This window comes from Aulostomus chinensis, chromosome 5 (assembly GCF_037954235.1).
Source record: "Aulostomus chinensis isolate RoL2024-O1b breed Wild chromosome 5, RoL_Achi_v1.0, whole genome shotgun sequence".
NCBI classification, from domain to species: Eukaryota; Metazoa; Chordata; class Actinopteri; order Syngnathiformes; family Aulostomidae; genus Aulostomus; species Aulostomus chinensis.
Window position 1 is genome coordinate 12,071,897 of NC_141324.1, and position 18,606 is coordinate 12,090,502.

Consider the following 18,606-nt stretch of genomic DNA (forward strand, 5'->3'; position numbering starts at 1 on the left):
AAACATGAAAGCCACTGTGTCAGTGTGACAATCAGTCAGTGGGCTTAAAGCCTTAGAGGCAAAGATCTACAGGGCATTAACTTCCCCACTGCAATAGTAAAGCATGGGATTCAACTTGAAAGCATATTTTGAATAATACAAGTTAACTCAATCGAGTGTTTTATGTTTAAAAGTTGGAATCTGCTCTATCTGACATTGTTTCAATGAAAAACAAATCACACTAGATATCAACTGTTTTTCAATGAATGGACAAAAGGAATTAGTAGACTGGCAAAGCCCATAAATCCAACTGATCATGTGACAGCGGTGAAGCTCTGACATTCACGGGATCTCAGTGTATGTATGTGTATGTGTTTCCAAAGTGCAGCTGGGCTTGGGATTTATCTCCTAAAGCTTCTTTAAAGCCTTCATTTATCATGCACTATATTGGTACACTCACAAATGGGCTGGACCGTCTGTCTGTCTGTGTGTGTTTGTGTGTGTGATAAGTATGTGTAATGAGTGTAGTATGTATGAATATTTGTATACTTGGATTAATTAGGGGCTCCGGGTCAAAGTGGTTCATTAGCCTGCTTTGATCTGTCTCCAGTGCTGCCTAGGCTGCTGAAATGGTCAAATTCATTACAACTACAGTGTGTTGTAGTCAGCATATTGTTATTCTCCATCCATCCATTTTCTATACCGTTCATCCATCCATCCATTTTCTTCTGCTGGGGCAGCAGAGAGATCCAGACTTCCTTGGCTACTTTGTCCAGCTGTTGATCCAGAGGTGTCCCAAGGCCAGCTGGGAGACATAGTTTCTCAAACGTGTCCAGGGTCTTTCCTGTCGCCTCCCTCTGTTTGGATGTGCCCTGAACACCTCCCCAGGGAGATGTCTTGGAGGCACCTGACCAGATGCGCAAGCCACCTCATCTGACTCCTCTTGATGTGAAGGAGCAGTGGCTCGACTCCGAGCTCCTCCCAGCTGGTGGATCCTCTCACCCTATCTCTTAAGGAAGAGCCCAGCCACCCACTGGAGGAAACTCATTTTGGCTGCTTGTACCCATGATCTCGTCCTTTCAGTCAATACCCAGAGCTCATGACCATAGGTGAGGGTAAGAACGTAGATCGACCAGTTAATTGAAAGCTTTGCCTTTCAACTCAGGTCCATCCTGATCCTCCGCATCACTGTAGACGCTGCACTAATCTGCCTGTCAATCTCACGATCCATCTTTGCCTCACTTGTGAAAGGTATTTGAAAACCTGGGGCAGGGTCTCATCACCGACCTGTAGATGGTACTTCACCCTTTTCCAGACAAGAACCATGGATCAGACTTGAGATTCTGATTCTCATCCAAGCCGCTTCACACTCAACTGGACTGCAAAACCATTCCAGCAAGAACTGAAGGTCACGGCCTAATGAAGCCAGCAGGACCATATGGTGCGCGAAAAGCAAAGACCCAAACCTGCAACCTCCAATCTGGATCCCCTCAACACCCTAGCTGTGCCTAGAGATTCTGTCCATAAAAATTATCAAAGGATTCAGTGACAAAGGGCCACCCTGGTGGAGTCCAACCTTCACTTGAAACGAGTCGGACTTACTGCTGGCAATGCGGACCAAGCTCTGGCACTGGGCATACAGGGAGCGAACAGCCCGTATCAGGCAGTCCAATACCGCATACTCCTGGAACATCCCCCACAGGATCTACTGAGGGACATGGTCGAGTGCCTTCTCCAAGACTTCAAAACACACATTGACTGGCTCAGCAAACTCCCATGCACCTTCAAGGACCCTGCCGAGAGTGTAGAGCTGGTCCACAGGATGAAAACCACTGCTCCTCCTGGCTCCGAGATTTGACTATCTGATACATCCTCCTCTTCAGAACCCCAAATAGACTTTACCAGGAAGGCTGAGGAGTTTGATCCCACAATAGTTGGAACACACCCTCCAGTCCCCCTTCTTAAAAAGGGAAGCACCACCCCGGTCTGCCAACCCAGAAGCACTGCCACCAATGTCCACGCAACGCTGCAGAGTCGTGTCAACCAAGACAGCCCCAGTTTCCAGGGACTGATCTCAGCCACCCCTGGGGCCCTGCCATCAAGGACCTTTTTGACCACCTCACCAACCTCAGCCCCAGAGATAGGAGAGCCCATCATAGAGTCCCCAGGCACTGCTTCCTCTTCCCATGTCCGAGGCATTACCGCCATGGCAGGCATCAACCACTTCACGGCCACAGCTCCGATCGGCCGCCTCAACAATGGAGACATCAAACACAGCACACTCAGACCCAATGTCCGCCGCCTCCCTCAGAACATGGTCGAACTCTACCAGAGGTGGGAGTTGAAATTCCGTCTGACAGGAGACTCTGCCAGTAATTCTCAGCAGACCCTCACAATACATTTGCACCTGCCAGGTCTGGCTGGCATCCTCCCCCACCATTGGGGGGTGGTGGTGGTGGTGGTGATTGGTTGACAGCTCCACCCCCTCTCTTCACTCAAGTGTCCAAGACATATGACAGCAAGTTCAACAACAAAACCACAAAGTCAATAATCGAAGTGCAGCCCAGGGTGTCCTGGTGCCAAGTGAACATGTGGACATTGGCCATTCCTCCCAATCAGGCCACTCCAAGTCTCACTGTTGTCACCAATGTGAGCATTGAAGTCCCCCAGCAGAACAAAGGAATCCCCAGAGGGGGCACTCTCAAGTACTCCCTCTAGGGAATCAACAAAGGGGGGGGGGGGAGGGGGGTTGAACTCAAATGTGCAGGTACTGACACCAAGGGCAACAAGTATTGCTACCCCTGCCCATCACTTCTCTTATTATTATTGTCTCCTAGGATCATCACACATAGCATACTGTCTAGTAACCAGTGACTCAATAATAAAGAGCTCTCATCCATCCATCTATGTGTGTTGTCAGGCAGATAAGCATAACAGTCCTGCAAACCAGAAGAGCTGGGAAGAGAAAAAGCATAAATATGTCTCTGTGCTGTTATGAACAGTTTAAATGTCCTTTCACAAGTGTTCTTCTATAAGTTGACTTGACCCACAGCTTTCCAACTGCAGGCGTAGTAGTTCAAAAATGTTCTCTTTTCATGCATTAAATGAAGCTTCAAGTATCACATTATTTGCATCCGTTTCCTCTGCGATGTGACAAAACCACTCAAACACTCAGTCTTTGAGCGTGTTTCCGTTTCATTAATTGAGCTGAGCAAAAGCAAGTTAAAGTAAACAATATTAATATTCGTGTATAAATATTCATCCACCCATTGATATCAAAATCCTGTTCACTCTCACCTTATCATCAGTTTATTACAATGCTTTATGTTTCTGATAAAATTGTGGAGCCAGGAAGGGAATTTATCACAAATACTGACTGTCATTTATATTAGCCTGTTGGACCTGAATGCAGAGCATGCATACTTAACCACAGAATAAAATGTAAAAATACTTTTTCATTCCATGGGACTTTTGTGGTAGGTTGGGGTACACCAAATGTTATAGGTCGCTGACATATGCCATCCTTCAAGAAGAATCAAATCATTTGTTCAGTCTTTCATATCACCTCTATCCATGAGTGATATTGCAGGTATCCCCCTTCTTCTATACCTGCTGCCACATTAAATGTTCCATCCACAGGTTTCATTGCTCCCTGCCACTCTGATGTTGAGCGCTTAAGACCCCTCTGCTTCTGCTACTGCTGCAGCATTTGGTGGGCAGAGCACTCAATGTGCACAGCAGAGATATGAGTGGACTTTTTAGGGCAGTTTTTGAAATGTATAACCTTCTGTCTGAGTGACCCTCTGTGTAGAAACAATGACATACTGACGTTAACACTTTTCATCAAACACTACTGAGCTAGTACTTCTCTCACTGACTTCCATATATTGAATCGATAGTAAAAATAAAAGCAGAATTACTTTGCTAAATCAATATTACATGGAGAGGGTCTTTGTTTCAGTGTTTTCTTTATCTGTTGTGTGGTTTCATAAATGTTTCAGTTTTAAAGACCATTTAAAATTACAACAAATACAAATGTCTTTCTCTGCAAGGATTGGTTTGGATTTAAAAGGTCTACGATTCATTGTGATGTTGCCCTGCTTATTTCTGTTAACACTACAACCTATTTAGTTTGTAAATACATATTTTGCTCCATTACAGATTTTGCCAAAGGGAACCCTTTACATTCTGTTGGAGATCCAGATATTCTGATAATTTATCAGGACGGGGAAGAGAGAGGAGAATTATTCAACAGGAAATTACTTTCATAACTGCCTTCTCTTTAATGTTATTAATCTGTTCTCCAAAATTCACATCCTCAGCAACATGTTTCCAGCCAACCTGGTTCAAGCTACATTTCAACAGGTAAGCTGGGATGAGGGCAATTATACAATACTTAAAATTACAGGAGAAACAAGGGGTAAAATCATAGTCAACTCAAGTACAGACTGGGTCTATTCTTTTCAATTTATTTTCTCCTAACAGTTTCTCATGAGCAAGCACATCTTGTGACAGCAAAGACAAAAGCCTTTCTTCAACAGGCAGGAATGTTGAGCCGACCATGAACAAGACATTAGTAGAAAGACAGAAAGAAAGACAGGGCAACAGAGGAGACTCAGACACAAAACACACAATTACAGTGTTAAAAGAAAAGGAAAGTGTGCCATATCAATCTGACCACGACACAAGTATTTTGGATTTGACCTTTGAGCAATAGCTTTTTTAAGCAATCAGTCAGCTTAGCTTCACATAAGAAAAACTGACGTTGAGGGGAAATGAAAGCCTGGCTCCATCCAAAGCTTCTGAAGGTGTAAACATGTAATGTGTGCATTTATATAGTCCTCTGATCATAATCATCATGAGTACATAGAGCCTTTTCTCCTTTTTTGGTGTCCAGTATCGAACTCAGAGATTCCCAGAATTGATCCCTAAACCGACAGTGGCCCAGCTCCTAGATGAGACCACTACACGTAGGGTCTACATCTATGGCATCCAGGATGACAACGGCACTGACGTCCAGAACTTTTCCTTGGATCTCACACCACCACCTGATGTTATCATGAAAACATCACCTGGCACCAGTGAAGGCATGAATGTGCTGGGGATTGTTATTTTCTCAGCTACCATGGGTAGGTGGTTAACATGGTTCTGGCATGCTTACATCATGTATAGTATAATGCACATCTTTTAAAGAAATACTTCATCCCAAAAGAGTATTTCACCTTTGAAGTACTCAAAATAGGTTACTTGAGTTCATAAAGATATTTTGCCCTTCTGTATCACTTCTTGGTGACTCAAAAACAAAAACGCTTACAGACCCAGTATCTATATTTAGCTTGAAGCTGATAACAACTGAAAGCGAAAGAAAAAAACTGTATAAAATGTCCATTTACAAATGCTCAACAAGCATAAGTGCATCTTTTTGAGTTAAAAACATCGATTTGTGAATGCTTGTAAAGGCAAAAAAACAACAACAACAACAACAACAACAAAACCCTGATGTGTAGAAGTGAAATCTTGCTAATTAAATCATGGCACACTCAGAGCTTGGTTTTCATGACTTTGAAAATAATGTCTCACAGAGAGCATGTCTTACTTTCATACCCTTACTTACCCTTGACTGCATTCTTATAGATGTAGGACATACATTTGTCAATTCATGTAACATATGTGTTTTTTCTTCAATCCAGGAATCATGTTGGGGAGAATGGGACCAAATGGAAGTGCTCTTGTCAACTTCTGCCAGAGTTTGAATGAGGCCGTTTTGAAGATTGTGGCCATCGTCATTTGGTAAAAAAAAAAAAAAAAAAAAAAGGATTATAAAGTGCCAACAAAACCTCCAGAATCTCAAACATGAATGAGCAGTTTCTGATTGAAATCATAATTTTTAGCTAGTCCAATAAAATCGCAGGCTCCTCACTATGATCCAGTCTCAAATATTTCAAATGTATTTCAATGCAATGGAAGATCATATCAGTTCATATTTTTTAACTCCCTGTAAGATGAATACTGATGCCCCCTAAGATTCCCTTATGTCTCCTCTAGAGGCAGCATGAGATTTTCTTTGGAGTTTTTAAGTGACATTATGAATGGTTCTCTTTGACATTTAGATCAAAGCATTTCGCTCAAAGCCGCGCAGAGCTTCCTTCCTTGCATTTACTTGCTGGTCACATAGTTCTTACTCTGCCCATTATGTACAAACATAATGTGCACACATGGGCAATATGTGCAGCTGTAGTAGGTGCACCATGAATGTTAACATATCATGAATGGAAATAATATTTTGAAAAAAGAAACTGTAGCTGTATGTGACTAAATACAGTTGGGAATCTTTGTCCTTCCTTCCCTCCCAGGTACTTTCCCTTTGGCATTGTGTTCCTGGTTGCCGGTAAGATCCTGGAGATGGATGACCCTTCAGCCATGGGGAAAAAGCTGGGCTTTTATGCCATCACAGTAGTAATGGGCTTAGTACTGCATGGGCTTTTCATCCTCCCAGCCATGTACTTCTTTATCACCAAGAAGAGTCCAATTGTTTACATCCGTGGCATTCTACAGGCCCTGCTCATCTCCTTGGCCACATCTTCCAGGTAAAATTGGAAGAATTGCAAAGCTGGAAACTGAATTGATTTGTCTGACTTCTGAAAGGAGTATACACACTTATATAATAGTTTGCTTTTTTAATTTCCTTCTAAAAGACATGTTCTTTTTTGACCCTTATAAAGGTTATTCAATATTTTTTAATCTGTGTCAACGAGATCAGTTTCTGATATCTCTTCGTCTCCGTCTCCGTCTTCGTCTTTGTTGTCCTTTACTTATCCGGGTCTGGGTTGCGGAGGCAGCAGGCTCAGCAAGGAAACCCAAACTGCCCTCTCCCCAGCCACTTCCACCAGCTCTCCCGGGGAGTCCCAAGGTGTTCCCAGGCCAGCCAAGAGATATTATAGTATACGTAGGGGTCTGGGTCGTCAACACGACCCAGACCCCTACGCCGTAAAAAGCATAAACCAGTCTTAAGGGAGAGCCCAGAACACCCTGCAGAAGAAACACATTTCGGCCGCTAGTATTTGAAAAGCTCATGACCATAGGTGAGGGTTGGAACATAGATTGACCGGTAAATTGAGAGCTTTGCCTTTTGGCTTAACTCCCTTTTACCACAATGGACAAGTTTAGCGCCTGCATCACTGTGGATGCCGCCCGAATCCACCTGTCAATTACCCACTGCATCCTGCCCTCAGTTAACCTCCTCCACTTGAGGCAGGATCTGAGGTTCGACTATCACATTGACCCTCCTCTCCAGTACCCTGGCGTAGACCTTTCCGGAGAGGCTGAGAAGTGTGATCCCCCGATAGTTGGAACACACCCTCTGGTCCCCTTTCTTAGAGATGGGGACCACCACCCCAGTCTTCCACTCCAAAGGCACTGTCCATGTAATGTTGCAGTGACGTGTCAACCAAGTGCTCTTGATGTTGTAGGGCTGTCTCCAACCTCAAGAGCACTGTTTCATCAAAACCAATGAAATGCTTCAAGGAGTAGTCAACGTATGTATAGAAGAAAAAACATTGGGTTTTTTTTAGTCACAGTGAAACTGTTGTACTTCAAGATGTCTTTACATTTTCCTAAATTTGTCTTCTATACATACTTTTACTGCACCTCGAAGCATTTCATTGGTGAACAGCGTTGGTGCTGATAGCCAGTTTTATTCTTCATTCAGAAGCAGTAAGATAGCACTTCTGGACACATCCCCTTTCTGCTGATAAACATTTTGTATGCCTCTCCACTGCAAGGTCAAAGGTTATGGTTACTATGACCTCCTTCCATTTTCATTAACATATGAGCTTAGGGACAACTTGAAGAAATTTAGTTAAAAACTTCTTAAATTGCTTATAAAGATCATGTGACCTCGCAAAATACTTTTTTTTTTCGTCTGACTTAAGGATTCATGTGCTGATTATGACATTATGTCTAATAGGATTACATGGTGAACCAAGGAAAATTTATATGCAAGTGGTTCATAGGTAAGCTTCAATGTACCTTCGTTGTTGGCTTAGGCATATGAAAGATGATAATCAGAATCAGAATACTTTATTCATCCCAAGGGAAATTCTGTTTGTAACAGTGCTCCACTCAACAACAATAAACAGGGAATGAAAGAGAACAAGGCTATATAAGGATTGTTAGAGGACTGTTAAATGTGGTATTTGCCAAGAAGAATTAGGTTTGTGCATGAGAATGTCCAACCCATTGTGGTAAGAAATATGAAGCTACCCTAACTGTTCATGTCATTTCACATAGTACACGTCACTTAGTTGCAGCCTGTGGTGCTTTTAATGCCTTGTTTAAACTGTTGGGGAAACATTCTTAGCAGCAGCATCTTCATAAGATTCAAAGAAAAGTTTGTCACTCTAACCAAATACTGCACTTTCCCATTTGGTGAATAGAGAGATGAAACACTAGGTGACTGGAAGTGTGTAAAACAAAAAAAACTGTTTCATTCTTATTGTTCAGAACTAATGGGAGCACATGTATGGAGACTTGAAGCTGATGAAATGCATATTGATGGCTGGGCTCAGCCAGGAAGCAACATTGGCCACTGTGTCATTGGTGTAAAGGTGCAATTGCACATTTAAGTCCTGTCATTTACAAATAAAGCAAATATTATAGGAACTCAAATCAAACTCTTGTAAGTCCCTTGAAGTAGGATTTCTTTAGGGCAATCTCTGATAATTCTTTAATTTTTTGTTTGTTTGTTTTGTTTCCTAGTCCAATATCCTTTAATCTATTTAGCAATACCTCATGGTCAATGGAGTCAAAGGTTTTTGATAGATCCACGTACAAAGCAGCAGATGCAGCTTATGGTTCCTACCAGTAGTGTGGATGCTTTTTCCTGCTCTAAAACTGGCTATATCTTACCTATATCATACGGGATATTCTCATCTGCCAAAACAAATTTGGATATGTGAGTAAACTGTCAGCCAATCGATGGCAAGAATAGAAAGATTGACAATTTAGTGATTACTGTTAAGATTCGCCTCCCTTTTATTTAGGAAATTCAAGGATGGAATTTGTCAGACAATATATTTTTTTAAAGGCTCAGGAATAAATTCTGCTGGAAACTAAGACAGGATGGTCTCTATGGTATCTGATACCAAGCTGCTCCAAAACCACTTTGGTTGTGAAAACAAAAGAGATTTTAGGAGCCACTGAAAAGGTATGAAAGTCTGGATTTTGTTGATTCAAAGGACCAAAAGACCCTTTATCTTTTTTGTTCTTAATGTCTAATGCGTTTACAACCGTACGTCCAAGTAGATGTACAGAAGAGTTGCAACAGGACTGACATCATTAAACTCAAAGTTCAGAGGGATTTTTGATACATTTTCAAAACAATCGTTGACTTTGATTCTCTTGCACATTTTTTTCCTTCTAAAATACATTTCAGGCATTTCACTGTTTGATCGTAAGTGGACCATGGATGATTACTATAATCCAAAATTTAGTGGAAGTTTCATGATTATAAAAAAGTGCTACAAAGACATTATGAAAATATTACAAACCATTTGTAATGTCAGGTATCAGACAATTATCCAAGTTACTGTAGTTAAGCTCATAGAGAAAAGCCTGCACACGAAAACGTTCAAATAATCTGGTTTAACTTAAAGACAATCTAACCACGCTCCAAAATTTCGGTTTTTAGACAGCAACTCTGTCCCCCTTTTCTGTACGTTCTGCTCTTAAACTCTCTCCTATTTTTCAACAAAATATCTGATATTAATCATTTTAGACAGGTTTCTAATAGGGAAATAATGTCCATATGTGTTCTATCAATCCATATTCAGGTCTATTTTGGTGAGGAACCATAACATTAAAAATGCTCTATTCCACGTTCTGTTCTATTTTTAAAGTTTGGTGGGGAAGCCTTATTTTGTCATGCAACAGACCTGATATTTGGCTATACATTCCCTGGTAAGAGAGGTAAATACAAGAGATGCACAGTATATCTTTCGATACAAATATTGCTGGGATAGAATAAATGTGCACTTTGTCTTTCAACAAAGTGTTTTTTTTTTAATGAATTTACCCAGGGGTTCAGTGATTGCCAAGTGAGATGTTAGAAATTCTCTCAGCCGCATTTGAATGGAAATGCTCTCCTTTTATGTAGCGCTTTTCTAAATTTATGGTCCTCAGCGTGTCCACAGACAGACCTGCACTGATGGTCGAGGTCGCCATGCAAAGTGCCAGCCTGCTCATCAGGAGCAATTAGGAGTTATTGTCATGTTCAAAAACCCTTCAAAACAGTCTCCTGAGGAACTGGTGGATTGAACCAGCGACTCTTCAATTACTTGACTACCTCTTAAACCATGCTGCTCATGTGGTCATTACCAGGCTACATCCAAAGACACTGTTATTTTTGCACAGAAACACATTTAGATCCAGGGGCTCAGCACAGCATTATTCTGGAAGCTCAGGATCATTAACACAGAAGTGGATAATAGCGATCTTGATTGCGGTAAAATCAAGAATGAATTTCTTGAAATCTATTTCCACTAAATACTCCTGTTTCATATTGTGGATATGAAGCACAAAGACATTTGGGAGTGGAAATCGGGAATTATTTAGATTGATCAAAACACCTCTCTTAGCCATTACCACAATGAAACTGCCTTCTCAGTCTTTCTTCTTTCTCACACTGTGCATGCATTTAATGATGCTGTCCATTTGGATAAGGCTTATTACCTGACGTTCATCTGCTTGGTCTTTCAGCTCTGCCACTCTGCCTATCACCTTCAAGTGCCTCCTTGAGAACAACCACATTGACAGACGCATCATCCGCTTTGTGCTGCCCGTGGGGGCCACCATTAACATGGATGGCACTGCACTCTACGAAGCTGTGGCAGCCATCTTCATCGCCCAAGTGAATAATTATGAGCTTGACTTCGGACAGATCATCACAATTAGGTGAGGCTGGTGAAATTTAGCCTAAAGCTGGCACAAAAATTAGACATGAGATGGAAAATGTTTCCCATCTTATCTGTGCATAATTGAATAATTTCAATGTCCCCATAGGTTTAGGGGCTATGTAACTAACTAACCTGCAACAGTGTTGCTTGACAGCAAAATTTTATATTACAATTCTTTATATTAAAAATATCCAATCCAAAACATCCATAGTGCAATGCTACTTATATTCAATGGATTTAGAATGTATATAGAGCGACCCAATCTTCTTACAGGCAGATCTCCTAAATGACTTACCTTTTCTTTAAAATTGTTTTCTTGATGAACTCTTCGCATAGATTTTAATCCCAGCAACAACTGTGAAAAATGTGCCAAAACCTCCCAAATTATACAAACAAATTTAATTTGGGTCAAATGAAATTGGACACGTGGTATTTTGGGTGCAACATGTGATTTAATCACATCATGTCACACATTGGGTTCAATTCTAAATTAATAGAACATATTATGGGATTTACTAGATACACATATATGTAAATGTCACACAGATTATGCCTCCTGTGAGCTTCTTAGTCTGATCTGATTTCTGCTAAATCAGTCTGGAAACCCCAGAGACACAGACAGTTGGACAATAATACTCCTCTGCCACACAGCCACACGTACACACATGCACAGACACACACAAACACGCACACGCGCACACACACACTATAACTTTCAACCATAAGTAAACAACAGGTCTCGGGAATCAGTCTGTCACTTCTCTGATTTGATGACATGTCCTACTGTAATAACATTAAGCAGACCTCTGCTTGTGGCCTCAGGCTGGGGCTAGTCCCTCATAATCCTGTGGTGGTAAAACCCATATGACCTGTATTACTCATCTCCCTTGTCACGCCAGAATTATAATAATTTTTCCCCCTCATCTGCATTCTGTTCCCATGCTGCTTGGCTGCTGACCACAGAGCTGTTCCATCTACCCCCATACTCACCCACCCTCCCAGCCCTGCAAAGGGACAATTTTTCATGTTGTGTTGGGGTTGCAAGAATTTCATCATGTCTCCTACATAATGTAGGATAAATATTAGGTCTTTCAACAACAAAAAAAGTAAATATACAAGTACAAGCACAATTATTCCATTGTCATTCTTAAAGCAAAACAAAGGTACATAATTCATTTGGGACTGTGCTCTTTAAATTAGCATACATGTTTGAAGGCCCTCCATTCATTCAGGCAGTCATACAAATTTCCATTGCTTTTCCTTTCACGAAGATTCATGATGTTCCTTTAAATCATTAAAAAAAAGCTCTCTGTTTCCTTAGCATCACTGCCACTGCAGCCAGTATTGGTGCAGCTGGAATCCCGCAAGCTGGCCTGGTTACCATGGTGATTGTCCTGACCTCTGTGGGTCTGCCTACTGATGACATCACTCTCATCATCGCTGTTGACTGGGCTTTGTGAGTATGATTTACGCATTCCATCTTGTATACAACCAAAGTAGAAAAATGTCTCGTGTGTTTTTTCAGCAGGTTCATATTGCATGTGAATGTGATTAGAATAATAAACAACGCAGAGCACCGTTCTTGATGTATCTGAGAATTTCAGTTCCCCAAATGACCCCCAAATCTATAAAATCTTAATTTCCCAAGGTTACATTTATTCTGTAGGTGACTTGGTTATGTCCTACAGGGATCGATTCCGGACCATGGTCAATGTAATGGGTGATGCCCTGGCCACAGGTATCATGGCCCACATCTGCAGAAAAGACTTTGTCAAAGAAGGCGAGCAGGTGAGCGTATAAGAGGCTAAATGTCTGAATTCCACCTTGGAAAAAAATCTCGCAATTGTCTTCGGAAGATTCTGCTTGTCTTGTGTACAGACATATTTTTAACTGTCAAACATACGTGTATAGAAATTTTCAAAGGATGAACACTGGTTTACATTTGATTTGTACGCAACTTTTGTGTGGCCAGAGAGAGGGAAAAAGACAAGGCGAAAGCCAGTATCTGGACTGACACCTGGTCAGAGAGCTGAAATGTGGTAAAACTGCTGCAAAGATAAGTTTGTGATTAGGTTCATAGGGTTAGGGTTCTGTTGTGGTTTAAAAGATGGTTTCATTGTAGTTTTAAGAACAAACCTTGTCCCTCATATTTGATGTTTGATTTGTGTGGGGTTTTTTTTTTTATTTATTCTTTGAATAGACCCATTTACCCCAATTACTGCAGGAGGCTGAAAAACAAGAAACACACCACAGAGTACCAAATAATTTTAATCAAAATGTGAATTAATATTATGTCATTTTGATATAATATATAATTTGTATTAATACAAAATACAGGCACCAAACAGGAGACGTACTGATGGATGAAACTGTCTTTCTTAACGTGTTCTTATTTCATCCAATATGGCAGGCATCGGTCTTATTGTTTAATAGTAAGTCCAGTAAGTAGAGGGCCAAACCATAAGCATTGCCATAGGTTCCCTTGACTAAGAGCCATGAAGATTTTTAATTGGAATTTTGATTATTGATGTAAATAAACTCTGTGGTGAAAAGAAGTGAAGAATATGGCACTCATTCATTTATTTCAGCAAGATAAACTTTATGATTTTGGAAGTATAAATGCGGTATAAAGCTTGTATTATTATATGAGAGAAACAGTGCTTCAGTGTCACAGCAACTAGTAGCTTCATGCTTGTGCTGGTTTAGAAGTGATGGTATTTGAAGTCTTGTTCAGCCACTTGTCAGCAACTGCTATTTCTAAATCACATAAATGATGATTTGAAATTTGCATTATGGTATTTGCTGATGAATTCTTATGTGTGACCAAAATGTTTCAATATAATAAGCTAATATGAATCACTTACCTTATTTAATTTGACTGAAAACCCCGGCTCCATCATGGGATCTCTCTGTGTGAGTCTCCATGTTCTCCCTGTTCCTGTGTGGGTTCTCTCTGGTACTCCAGCTTCCTCCCACAGTCCAAAGACATCAAGAGGGGACGAGGCTGATTGATACTCTAAATTGACTGTAGGTGTGACTGTGAGTGTGAATGGTTGTTTGTCTCTATGTGTTGGTCCTGTGATGGACTGGCGACCTGTCCAGGGTGAACCCTGCCTCTCGCCCGTAGCTGCTGGGATAGGCTCCAGCCCCCTGGCGACCCTTGACAGGATAAGTGGTAGACGATGGATGGATGTTTATTGACCACACACTGCTTCGTGCAATGATTTTTTGTTTGACGTCTCTTCAATGACCATCATTGCCTCCACCAGGTGCCTTTAATCTGTGAGACCAAGCCCATGATCAGCATCCAACAGATGATGACCTACCAGAACCAGAAGAATGGCTGCTACCAGCCACCTCCACCAGGCAGCAAACACGATCACCTCTCCCCAGACGTGGCTCGCCTCATCCAGCTAGAGGAGGGCATTCGGCCAGTAGAAAAGAAGAAACACACGCACTCCTCTCATCATAAGAGAGGCCACAGGGACAAGGACCACTGTTCGATTGATATGAATGGGCTGGAGACGAACGTATAAAAGCCACTGTTGGCACATCCACAGCTGCTGAAGCAGCAGGAGGATCAGCGAATTGATCCACTGCCCCCTCTGAGACAGAGAACATCCCCTCGTGGTTGAATGAAGATGGCCCAGGAAATAAAGACAACTTTTTCTACACAACCCAAATGATGACCCACTTTTGATTGTGTATATTTGTGCGTATACATATTTATCAGATTATTTGGTGCGTGCCACTCCAGCTGAAAGACATTTAACTAACACTCTCCGGACCTGCAAGTCAGCTGATTGCTAAGGAGCAGAAACATATGAGCTTTATCAGATATATTTAAATTACTCTATCCAGAAAAGACAAAAGAAACTTTTTTTATTGATTCTGATCTGTTTTGGTACGATATATTACAGCATTTTGTATATTTCACTTTTTGTCTCTCAGGCAAACTGTCTGAAATTGTCTATTTGGAGGCAGATTCACACTCAGAGAAGTGCCCAACAAAGAAACATTCGGCCAGATCTTTTCGCAGGAGAAACCTTTATTTTAAAGGAACACGCCAGTGGTTTGGGAAATTTGCTCATTTGCCATTCTTTCCCGCTGATGATAAGATAGATACCTGTCTCTCCTCTCTGTGTGCATTACACTGATAACTGGACATGATGCAAGCAAATGGGTGAGCAAAGACAGGATCCTTTCATTTTTTTTCCACTGAAGATGTCCCATCAGGCTCTGTGCGTTCTCTCTCTTGTTTGTGAGTAGTCACAGTCTTACTTCATCTCCAAGTCCTGACCCGCCCAGCCAGCAGTCAACAAGGAGGAAGGATTCATTTACGAGGTTGTCAGAACCCCTTTTATAGATAAAGCTCAAACTAAAATGGAAGGTTTGGAAGGAAATTCAGAAGTAAACAAACTGTTTCCAAATTACTGTAATGATGGAGACTCACTGATGCAGGACCTAGCAAAGGAAGTGTTAACATGCCTCTGTCAAACGTCAACAAAGATCAGGTTTGGGCTCTTGATTTGTCCAGAAATAATCATCCTCATCCTCTGTGGTAGAAATGAGTGAAAGCAGCAGTTGTTGCTGAAATTGTGGAAAAAAAAACAAAAAAACAAAACATTTTGCTGGCCGAAGTGAGCTTTTGGGTACTGTGTCAAATCATCGCATCGGGTCATGAAAGTGGTTTCCACTGTGTCCTATTATATTATTTATCCTATCTAGTAATTATTTGTAATGGATGTGATGCAGAACGCTTCTTACATGTGAATACTATTTTGTAGAGAAGTGTATTTTATGAGTTTCCATAGAGGTATGTTAACACTTCCACTACCATTGCTACCACTACCACTACCATTCATTGTGCTAAGCTAACCAGCAGTCAGCTGATCTTCAGCTGGTCTGTATGGTTCTCTAATGCAGCATAAAGGAGAGAAGAGCATCTATGTTTTTGTCTGGCTCTGGGGAGGTTGGACAATATGCATTTTCCCCCAAAGTTCAGTTTGTTTCTTTTCCACACAAACTATATATTTGGGACTGTTTTCCAGAGACACTCCCTCCCTGCACTTCTCTGCCTTGATGTCTCATACCTGCAGCACTGCACAGTTGTAGTCAGAATCAAGGTGACAGGGTAGCAATGTAAGCAAAGATGTATTTGCCCTTGTGTTGAAGTCATATAAAGCTGTCTTTGCACCCCCATTGGATTCCCTCTTTGCCTTAAACAACCAAAGGAGAAACATATGGGACCAGTGCGTTACTGCTGTACACAAAACCAACTGACACAAACAAACAAGTCAACAATAGCAGGTTAGTTTCGGACCTGTGTCCATATGTGTTATATGCTGTACATGTGTGTAGATTTTACTATTATTATTATACTATTCAAGAGCTGCCATTCTGTATTTGTTCAAAGAAACATTTCAGTGTAGTCTCAAAATTTATGAAAATGTATAATCAAGAAATGGTCATTTTCCAAAATATACAAGATCTTTTCTGTTTGAGGTTTTTTTTTTGGGGGGGGGGGGGGGTTTGGCATAAGAACTGAGTAAAGATTGATGTCAACAGATGTGTCGTTTCTGCAGGCACACGTCAGAGATATCCCACTTGAAAGATGATGAAGACAACAGTTTCAACCTTGATTTAGAGACCTGATGAGCTCTGAGATCAGCCAGTTAATCAAAGTCAGGTCGACTTTTGAGTTTAATAAAGATCAATGTGACAGTCCAAATCACATCTGTCAATAGCAATAAATGACCTTCTCAATAAATTCTTCACTACACATGGAAAATACCCTTCGGTTGTTCCTACAAGGTACATTTAATAGCCAAAATGCCACATGTGAGCAATGGTTATGCTCATACAGGATCAGCTTTTCAGGTCTAAGGTGAGCTACAAGTGCATGTCCACCCACTTGAAAGCAAACACACTAAGCTGGAGCAAAGAGAGCAACCTTGAAACAAGACTAAAATGTCAGTGAAATACCATCACCAAGGCAACCTTGGAGAACAAATTACAGGGATTGTGTGCATTTGCCAACCCACAGAGCACAGACCAAGAATAGACCTGCTGAGGGGACAGAATAGAGCAGCGTCCTTTAGGAGAAGGGAACAAGGAACATGAGCATGCCATGAGGCATAAATAATGTTGCTATGGTTACATCTTTAAGTGAGCTTTTCTGAACACACTACTGTTCATAGTAGCCAATTTTATACCAAGATTGCTTAATTTAATTCAATAATTACCTCTCCTATGAGCTCACTCCTTGTGCTTTAGTGTGCTTCGAAGCTTTGACACCATTCACAACCTGGGTTCATACACATGACTTTTCTTTGCCTGTGAGCAACAATTTTCACGACCATACATTTCCTGAAACATCCACGTACATATGAAAAAAAATGAACAGTATTCCATTTCAAAATGTACCAGCCTGCATACAAGTTCAATTCATGACAAGCCAAGTTAATTATTATATCAACATGTTTTAACATGAGTGAATATTAACAAAAAGAGATGTGTCGGATGTGTTTTATCCGAACACAAATACGTTACTTTTCTGGTATTCATGAAGAAAATTCCCATGCCATATTCACGCAATTTTCTAGCTGTGTTTATTTTCAAATATAACACTTAACAATGAGGGACCATTAATGTTAGTTAATGCTCAGTTATATATGAGTGCTGAATAAGAATTATACCATTAATAATGCTTTTAGACCGTATTCTCCCCCGGTTTTTCACAATTAGTAAATGATTTCTAGACATATAAATGAACTGTTAACTAGCAGTTAACTTAGCATTAACCACCTATTATTAATGTTCACTTATTGTGAAGCGTGATCGAACCCAGTACATTATTTTACTTTTAAAATAAAGCATTCATGAGCAATAAAACACACACTCCAATAGTCCAACTGGAGCAAATAACCGCATGAAAAATGCATAGGTTTCATTTTATTTGACTTTTTAGGGGAACTTCAAGCTGCAGTTATTCAAGACTAACTTATGCTGACTAGATTTGACTTAGGCCTGAAAATATGTGGCAAACACCATTCTCTTCACCTCATTCTACCCCAACATGATGTGCCTGTTACTGTGTATCTCCTAAAGACCCCTTAGACCACTGGTAATTGTCAGTAAGATGGGCCAGCAATGTAGATCGTGCCTGAGTTGGATATCAGCATGTGGCTATGCGGCCACCTGGCACGGAGAAAGGAAGGAGGAAGGGTGGGATAAAAAAGAGTTGGCCAAACAGCAACAATTAGGGACGCAGTCTGGATCTGGCAGACGGTGCACAGAGGCGGGCGGGAGAACACAAGCCATCAGGGAGAGGGATCAACTTGAAAATAAGCAGACAAATGGACGGGGAAATGGAGAAGGAGGGAAGTAGGACACAAAGACTGAAAAAATAAAATCCCCTTGTTCCAATTCTAACTAGTGACAGGCTTGACAGTGTATTCAATTTAATTTGTTGTCAGGATTATTGCAGAGAATGCCAGTCTGACTGCCAATAAATCAACTTCATCTAGTCCAATGTTGACTTTTAATCAGCAGTGAAAAACAGAATTATGAGTTTTAAAGTAAGCTTTTAACAGTCAAGAGTCACAAGCAGATAAACTGAGAGGAAACCGAGATTTATATAAAAGAATGTTCATAAACGTCAACAGGAGGGGAA

General features: G+C 41.0%; 1 protein-coding gene across 1 annotated transcript in view; it reads left to right on the forward strand.

Annotated features, from left to right (window-relative positions):
* slc1a7a (solute carrier family 1 member 7a) overlaps positions 1-16,430 on the forward strand; it is a 60,484-nt gene extending 44,054 nt beyond the window's left edge. The window contains exons 4-11 of the mRNA XM_086203138.1: positions 4,302-4,344; positions 4,877-5,108; positions 5,670-5,769; positions 6,333-6,566; positions 10,735-10,929; positions 12,253-12,387; positions 12,620-12,719; positions 14,201-16,430. Coding sequence (XP_086059264.1) covers positions 4,302-4,344; positions 4,877-5,108; positions 5,670-5,769; positions 6,333-6,566; positions 10,735-10,929; positions 12,253-12,387; positions 12,620-12,719; positions 14,201-14,467 — 1,306 coding nt within the window. The 3' untranslated portion in view covers positions 14,468-16,430. The remainder of the gene's footprint in view (positions 1-4,301; positions 4,345-4,876; positions 5,109-5,669; positions 5,770-6,332; positions 6,567-10,734; positions 10,930-12,252; positions 12,388-12,619; positions 12,720-14,200) is intronic.
* The last annotated feature ends 2,176 nt before the right edge of the window (positions 16,431-18,606 follow it).